We start from the raw sequence: 8717 nt of genomic DNA, 5'->3' as shown, positions 1-8717 counted from the left end.
GTGGTAGATGCATCCGTGTCGACGTCGGTGGTGAACGATCACAACAGTGGTGACCGATGACCACTGACTGACGTGTCAGGCGTAAGTGGTGCAAAAAAGTAGTTTGCAGAGTCAAGCCAAAGGGTACAGAGCTCAGCGCCATAGTTATGACATTGACTCATTATCCTCCATGACGTTAACCCTACAAATCATATTTTGCTTATGAAAATATTAAGACTTTTTCAGCACCAAGGCACGTGTCATTGGATATACACGAGAGTAATAAGAAGATTCAACACCTCGAAAGATTTGGGTATACTTTTTAATTTCTACTCCCTACATTCCTAAATATATGACTTTTTGTAGTTTAACCTAAATATTTTTTTTTCTCTAATATTGGTCAAACGTTCAATCCCTTGACTTACACAAAATTGATGCATCTTATATTCCAAAACGGAGGGACTATCATGGGCGGAGCTACAAGGCGACATGGGTGTACATAGGTACACCCATTAATTTCTTATAAGAAAGGGTATACTAGGTCGATAAAACATATATACATGAGAGAATAGCTAGGAAATTCATGAAATTACTACGAAGGCGTCTGTGGCGACTTTGTCAATCTTAAGATGATGTGCCGGCTCAATCTCTCGGAGATGCTCGTGGAGATAGTGTGTGCGTTCATAAGAATGAGTGTATGTTCGTGTTTGTGTGCGACTTCAATTGTACCATGTTAAAAAAAGGACCAAGTACTTGCAAAAAAAAAAACGAAAGACACCCAGGGCATGGAGGCCCGGGGAGGCGTGGAGGATGTGTTTCCCAGAGGTCGCGCAGTGGTGCGGGGATGTACTGCGGACGTCGGGGCGGCGGCCCGGACCTCTTCTTCGGCGAAGGCGATCGGTGTGGCTGCGTGGGCGATACCATGGCTGGAGCTCGGGGGTGTTGGTGCTCTGTGGCAGTGCATCAGCCCTTGGTCGTGCCAGGGAGGCTTGGTGTTGGCCGATGGGTTGGCTGTTGCTTTTGCAGGGGATAGATGCAGGATCTGGCCTGACGTGGCCGCCTCTGGCTCCTGCGATGGTGATCGGGTAGCCCACTTGGCGGCCCCGCGTGGTGCAGGTGGTGATGGGGTAGCCCACTTGGCGGCTCTGCGTGGTGCAGGTGGCGACGGCGAGGCTGTTCTCATCGGCAACTTCAGGCTCTAGTGGTGGGTGGTGATTCAGGAGGACGGTGGCTCCCATATGGCGATTCGATGGGATAGATTTCGCTGGCTGCTCGGGGCGTAAGCCTTGCCTTGGCCTTGTCTGGAGCCAACAACGACGACGCTTGTGGGCGCCGCACACTTTCTTGGAGGTGTCATCGTTTGAGGCTCTACGGCCTCTTCTCTCGCACTCTGGGGGAAACCCCTTTTCCAGGTTCCTGGAGTGGACGATGGCAGCGGTTCGGTGTGCGTTCCTTCTTGGAGGCATCGTTCTGGAGAGGTCTTGGCCAGGACGAGCCATCGACTCGGGTGGTGCGCGGCCTTGGGGCCGGCGTGGAAGTCGGAGCGGCGGCTCCGGATATTGTCATCATGGAGGGGTGCTGGCATTGGTCACGTGGGTGGCAGTGTCGTTGCCGAGCCTGGTGCACGGCCTCTGGGTCGGTGTGGAGGTGAGAGCAGTGGCTCCGGATATGGTTGTTGGGTGTCGGCTCTGGTTTCTAGGGTGACGAAGTTGGTGGCTCGCGTGATGCGCGCCCTCAGGGTTGGTGTGTGTGGTTTCTATTTGTACATCGGAGTGGCGGTTCTGAAGATAGTTGCAGGGTATCGGCTTTGGTTGTTTGGGCGACAGAGCAGGCGGCTCACCTGGGGCGTGGCCTTGGGGTCGGTGTGGATGCCGGAGTAGCGGCTTCGGTTTTGGTTGTAGGGTGTCGACTACGGTTTACTCGGGTGACGGAGCCGGCGGCTTGCCAAATGCGCGGCCCCGGGATCGACGTGTGTTGATGGTGCCCTGTTAGGGGTGTGCTGTATCGGATTTTATCCTAGTTTCCGTTAATTAACCAGGCAACTCTCCTCTGCTTTTCTTAATGAATCGGATTCTAAGGGGCCGCGTTTCAGAAAAAAGGAAAAAAATCCAGTATATATTGCATTATTTGAAAGACCCAGTAATAGATACTTCTTTCGTAAGTGTATATTTAGCTTTTGTCTTAAGTTAATGTTTTAAAATTTTAACCAATTTTATGAAAAAAAAAAGTAATAGCATATATGAGTCAAATGGTATATTATGCAACTACATTTTAAAATGAATCTAGTGATATCTTTCCTATAAAGTTGGTCAAAAATTTGAGTTGACAAAAGCTAAATGTACATTTATTTGCGGATGCGGATGGAGGGAGTAGATAGACAAGGAACTTGGAACAAAGAAAGTTCGCACGTTAATGGCCACGAACAACACTTTCCAAGTGCGCGAGGAACTCGGCAAAAGCAACGTCGGATGCTCCACCTTGCTGTGCCGCCCGTGCGGCCCTCTCCTTGGCTTCCATGGCTCGCTCCCGTAGCGCCTGTCCGCCCGGCGACTCCATCACCAACCTAACCTTGGACTCCACCTCCGCGGCCGGGACCAGCTCGCCGTCGTACCCTGCCATCTCCACGCCGGCCATCAGCTCCTCCACGATGAACACCTTGTTCAGCCTCTGCTCTGCGTAGAGCGGCCAGCAGATGAGGGGCAGCCCAGCAACGATCCCCTCCAGGGCCGAGTTCCACCCGCAGTGCGTCAAGAATGCGCCTGTCGCCCGGTGCTGCAGCACCTCCGGCTGTGGCGCCCACGACTTGACCACGAACCCTCTGCCGTCGGTCTTCTCCAGGAATCCCTCCGGCAGGAGGTCCTGTAGTTGATCTTCAGATGAGCTGGACACCACCCACAGGAATCTCTTCCCGGACCTCTCCAGCCCCATGGCGATCTCCTCAAGCTGCTTCTTGGGGAAGCAGCCCCTGCTCCCAAAGCAGAGAAACACCACGCTCTTCTCCGGCTGCCCGTCCAGCCATGCAAGGCACTCGTGCTCCCTGTCCCCTCCTCCGCAGCCGGCAACCATTGGGCCGACGGGGTACACCGGCGGCATGGCAGCGGGGATGCACGAGCCGTCCTTGAGCGTGCGCAGCGCCCTCGCCTCTAGCCACTCGAACGTGTTGACGAGGACGCCGCTGAACTCCAGCGTCCGCGCGGACAAGTGCAGGAACTCCTTGAACGGCTCGTGGTTGGGGTCGAAAGTACCGTCGGGGAGGTCCGTGAGTTTGATCGGGCGATTGCCCGGGAATGAGAGCACCGGGCCGCCGACATCTCCGGTGGCGTCGATCCTGGCCTGCACGTGCGGGAGGTTGAGGTTGACGGCGAGGCAGCTCGCGCTGCAGGTGTAGAGCAGGTATGCCGGCACGCCGAGCTCCGTGGCGACGTCGAGGGCGTCGACGCAAAATATGTCGACGACGAGAGCGCGCACGGAGGGGAGGACCGACCGGAGGTAGTCACGGAGTGGTGCGTTCGTGCGGCGTAGCAGATCGAACATCTGCACCACAGGATCGTTCGAAGACGGGGGCTCGGGTGTTGGCAATGGCAGCACGTGAATGTTGATGGACGGGCTCGCCACCGCAGCAGCGGACTTGGCTGGTGACTCCGCGATGACGACGGTGGCAGTGAGGCCGTGCCGCTGGAAGAGCATGGCCAGCTCCACCATCGGCGCCAGGTGCCCCGCACCAAGTCCGGCGTACAGAACCACGGTTTCTCTCATGCCGCCTGGCCTAGCAAAGCTATGGTCTTGGCTCACACGCTATATATATATATATATATATATATATATATATATATATATATATATATATATATATATATATATATATATATATATATATATATATATATATATATATAGGTCGTATCATGTGCATCCGGGGTGGGTCGTGCATCCCTGTATCCCGTGGCTACTGGCCAGCCGATAAAGATCGTACGCATGGGATCAAAAGCAACACGGATTTACAAAAAGACGCCCGCAGCCGCTGTTGCTAATTTGCTAATGACCCTCTTAACCAAGCAGACCTTTGTCAAAATATCAGTTTCTCAATCTGGATCCTCTCCGATCGCTCCATGGCGGCGGCCATGACGAATCCTTCGACGGCGGCCGCGCTCAGCTAGCCGACCTCCGCGTTCTCCTGCCTCAAACGGCTCCACGGCCCGGTGATCTTTTCAACGGTGGCCGCGCTTGACCAGCCTCCGTGGTCGACCGCCTCAAACGGCTCCATGGCTCTTTTCGACGGCTGCGGCGAGATGGACATCCACCACGTTTGTCCTACCTCCGCGCCTGCCTACCTTCTTGCCGGTCCCCGACGCCGAGTCCGCCGCCGGCCGCAACCTGCACACCATCTACTGCTCCCTCGCATCCACGGTTGCTCCTTGGCCTGATGACGTCCGCCTGCTACAAAAGACTGTCGTGGGCAGCGAGCACAACCCAGAAACCCCTGCAGATTGTAGCTTGTGACCTTATCCATTGCAATTGTTCTTTATTCAGTGTGTGTGTTGTTTCAGAGTATAGACTGTAAACTGTACTTGCACATCGTTGGTGAGTATTGATCAGAACTCAGAATGTGAATGTATCTTAGTACTTACAGATTGTAAGCTTGTGAGTTCAGACAAGTGAATGTGTAGCTTGTTGTAAATGAAAAATTCAGAAATAAAGAAAATTATTATTGCCTAGTTCCTGGTAGTTTGAGGTGTTGTGTTGTACATGATGTAATACAGCTTAACCAGTGCATAATATCAGCTGTTGCTTCTGCATTCTTTGTGAGTTGTGACTCTGCATTCCTACTTTTCATTCACATATTTACAAACAAGAACATGTTGTTGTTGCCGCGAGCTTCCAAACCTGGAATCTTAGAAACAAGAAGTGAATGTAAAGGTGTTGGTGACTGCAAAATTCTGAACAGAATCATTGTTTAATTTCTTTTGGTGAATGCTATTGTCGAGGTTGATGTGGGTTTGGAAACTGAGTTGTTCCATGCGTGACAAAGTTTCTTGTGCTTGTATTACTCCTGTGTGATAGTTGTTTATCATTTATATGAGAAAAACAGAGCATGCTTCAGGTTTATGTGAACATAATGTAACATGGTGCTATTGCTGCTTGCTACACTCCATTCAATACACACAAGTCAGGGAAAATAAGAGGAAGACAGTTCGACAAAACACAAAATTCCACCTATTACAATCTCGGACTCTTTGCTTTTAACTTTTTGCTAGGACAATTGCGACTATCATGAAATACTATTTGTTTGCACTTCTTGTGCATGCGTGCCACCTTTACCTTGGCTTCCTTCTTCTTTTTCTGTTCCTCCCCATTTGTTTCCTTTCCTGTCTTTATTTTTTTCAATCTCTCCACTGTACGAACATCAATTGGTGGGTGTCTGTCAATTTCTGTTGGAATGTTGCACAATAAAAGCCTCGTACTATGCTTGTCTAGTGTGCTTCACAAATGAAGTCGGAACCATTTCATCCAAAGGCGCATCTAGGCGTAAAAGATGGGCACTGGAAAATAAATAATGAATCATAATAATCATCAGCAGGCATAACTCTCTGAACTGAAAAGCAACATGGTTAAAAAAATCTATTAAACTAATGAAGATAGAAATATTGGCTTTCATTTTTGGTGTAGCAAATTCTCCCTCATTCATTTGAGTTAGCAAGCTTTTGCCAGATACTCTAGCTGCACATTCATCTACATGATTAGTCGTCGATACAACAAGTACGCATGTACAACATACACAAATATTAGTTTTTTGATGTGTTACCTGAAGCTCCATGCACAGTACTGCAGTTCAGTTCGTATTCTGCAACAGTAGCATTTTTAGGCAAGTCAGATGTGCGTCCTGATGGCTAGATGGGGAGGCATACTCTGGGTCACCAGTTGAATTATGGAGAAACAGGGCCACGCAAGATCCATCCATCACTGTTGATGCATGTTCAACATCCATAACAACAGATTCTAAAAAAACACCCATAATAACAGGAGCCGTCGTGATGATCGGCTGCAGCGTATCACGCGTCGAGGATGTGTCCACCATGCTCAGGGGAGTTCAGGGATACATTCTGTTGGGGCGGTCCGTTGTGGAGATCATCTCGGCAGATGAATTCCGTCGTGGCAAGTGTCCTTGTAGATGCATGCCATCGCGGGCGTGGTTGTCGTTGCGATGCATGTTGCGGTCTTGATTAGGGCTTGAAGGAGACGGGGAGAAGGGGATTAGGAGAGCTGACTCCCCCAAGGGGTTATTAGCAAATTAGCACACATAACCTAGAGCTGGTGCGGGCGTGTTTTTGCAGTTTTCTATTGCTTTTGATCCGGTGCGTGAGATGGTGATCGGCCGGCTGAGGAGGCGATGGATACAGGGATGCACGACCCACCCCGGATGCACTTGATACGCCGCCATTATTCAACCCCAATGCGTCAAGTGCATGTAGAAATTAAGGAAACTATGTGTAGAATGCTATTGGTCTTGATTACTTTGTGATGAGAGAAAAACATTTTTTCTACTTTAAATTGCAATGGAAAGATAAAAGTAGACTTTTTTATGGACAAATATTAAAGTCAAACGTACACTCTTCAACGGGCGGAGGTAGGGATGGCAATGGATACCAATTACCCGCGTACCCGGTAGGTAAGAACCCTATTAGGGCAAAGGTATGGGTTACACTAAACCATAAATAGAAAATTTTAAAACCCATCGGGTATTGTGGGTAGGGGTATGGTTCCCATGTAACCGCATGTAATCTGATAAATAGGCATTAAATATTATTTACCACATATTAAACAAATTATATTATGTACATAAATTCCACAGCTCGCGTCGTCCCCGCTAGGGTGACTCGGGCGGCTCCCTACCCAGCCGCCCAGGGCGCATACTCCTTCCTTCCCACCCTCCGCCACCGCCGGGGGACGCCGCCGGTCCAAGCCTCGGGGCCGACGGTGGTGGCGGAGAACATCACCTCTCTCACGTGGATCTGGGGTTGTGCGGGGCCCCGAATCATGTGGAGGCGCGTCAGATCCAATCGGCAACGACAATGGCTATGGCGCGGTGGCGTCGGAGGCGGCACGGACAGCGGGCGCAGTGGCCAGCCCTGTTTGGGCGACGGCGGCGGCGTGGAGGGCCTAGTGGTCGCATCGGTGGCACCTTCGGTCAGATCTGTTCTGACTGGTGCAGTCGGCGGTGGTGGTCATCTCTTCCGTCAGAGGTGATCGGCCTGCGGCTGGGTGTTCGGATCTTGAGATCCGTCATCTAGTACCGGCTACGAGTCGGGGAGACATAGTTACCGGTGAAAACCGAGCCGTTGGCGGGCGATGGTGGCGTTTTGCGTCGTTACCTTGATGAAGGCATCGTCATGTAACTGTTGTCGACCTACTCGTGCTGCTTCGGGGGAAACCCTAGGATCTGGTCTTTCAGATTGGACGATGGCGGTACTACGGTGTCGTTTCTCTCTTGGGAGCATCGTTTGTGGAGCAGCGCTGGAAGACAGAGGCAGGAGGTGGAGCGGCTTCGTCTTGCACGGAACTTCGGTGGAGCTGTCAGCTGAGTCATGCCTGGTTGGTAGGTGCTACACACGACAGATCTTCCAGAGTCTTCGCGTCTAGGCGGATGAGCGCAGGGCGGTGGCGCCGTTGGGCGCCGTGGTGGCGTCGACGGATGTCCGGACTGGCAAGGACGATGCTGATATCTCTCCTGAAGATGGGTCAGTGGTCCGATGATGATGGCGGCTTCTAAAACGTGTGCCTGTGGTGTGCGTTTTAGGTAGGCTGCACCGGCTGTTGATCCCGATACGTTATATGGATGAATAGGCGACGACACCGGTTTTAGATATAGGGAGTGAGAACACTCCACATTATCAAGTTTGTAGATGTGAATGGTGGCTTCAGATGGATTGATGTATGTTCTTGTCAGACTTTTGTGGAATAATTAATAAAGATGGCTGTATGCATTGATTGATGCAGAGGCGGAGGGTTTAACCTCCTTTTAAAAAAAACATAAATCCAGCAGCTAGCCCATGAACGAAGCCACGAGCCCACATCCTCAATCCCATTCGTGATACATATCCAGGTGATTGATGTCCATAAGTGCATCGTTCCTTATATGGTTACATATTTGCGTGATTGACGTCTAGGATTACCTCGCAGGCTCGTAGCAGCCAGCTGCTTTAATGTGGTGGTGTGTACAAATAATTGTTGATGTTTACAAATATAAGTGTTGTTGTTCATGGGAATGTGTTTTGTTGTCATAATGTGTCGCTGTTTATAAATTATTATTACTAGTAAAATAGCCCGTGCGTTGCAACGGAAAAAAAAGAATACCATACGCTCTTAATTTTAAAAAATGGTCTATAATATGAGTATTTGTAGCTACGGTCCAAACAAAGATGGTCTTTGCCTACAAAAGCACAAGTTCAAGATTCCACATGTCTTCTATTTAAACATGGCTTGCATGTAGATTTAATACGTATAAAGAACGACCAAGTGATCTTTAATTTCGTCTCAATCCTAATTTTACAGAGATGTTCATCCATAATCCGGATCAGTACTAATATGAAAAAAGACGGATAATGCACTGTTGATTAAGATTGCACCCAAGATAGTATTTTCTAAATGGTTAACAGGTAAAATAACAACATATTCAAATTCTATATATTTTTCTAATCAAATTCCATATATAACATGTTAATTTGGTGTTACGGTTTAAA

General features: G+C 49.7%; 1 protein-coding gene across 1 annotated transcript; it reads right to left on the bottom strand.

The window, feature by feature from the left end:
• Positions 1 to 2256: 2256 nt before the first annotated feature.
• On the bottom strand, positions 2257 to 3760 carry LOC123041950 (anthocyanidin 5,3-O-glucosyltransferase). Its single transcript, XM_044464497.1, has one exon. It carries the CDS (start codon positions 3733 to 3735, stop codon positions 2389 to 2391), a length of 1347 nt encoding a protein of 448 aa, XP_044320432.1. The 5' UTR covers positions 3736 to 3760; the 3' UTR covers positions 2257 to 2388.
• Between the last annotated feature and the right edge of the window lie 4957 nt (positions 3761 to 8717).

The sequence above is a fragment of the Triticum aestivum genome, chromosome 2B, assembly GCF_018294505.1.
Source record: "Triticum aestivum cultivar Chinese Spring chromosome 2B, IWGSC CS RefSeq v2.1, whole genome shotgun sequence".
Lineage (NCBI taxonomy): Eukaryota > Viridiplantae > Streptophyta > Magnoliopsida > Poales > Poaceae > Triticum > Triticum aestivum.
The sequence above is the reverse complement of the archived record's forward strand: the minus strand, read 5'-3'. Positions and strand labels throughout refer to the sequence as shown.

Bases quoted from the DNA above. Each gene is read 5' to 3' on its own strand.
- LOC123041950 (XM_044464497.1), bottom strand. From the start codon at position 3,735: ATGAGAGAAACCGTGGTTCTGTACGCCGGACTTGGTGCGGGGCACCTG.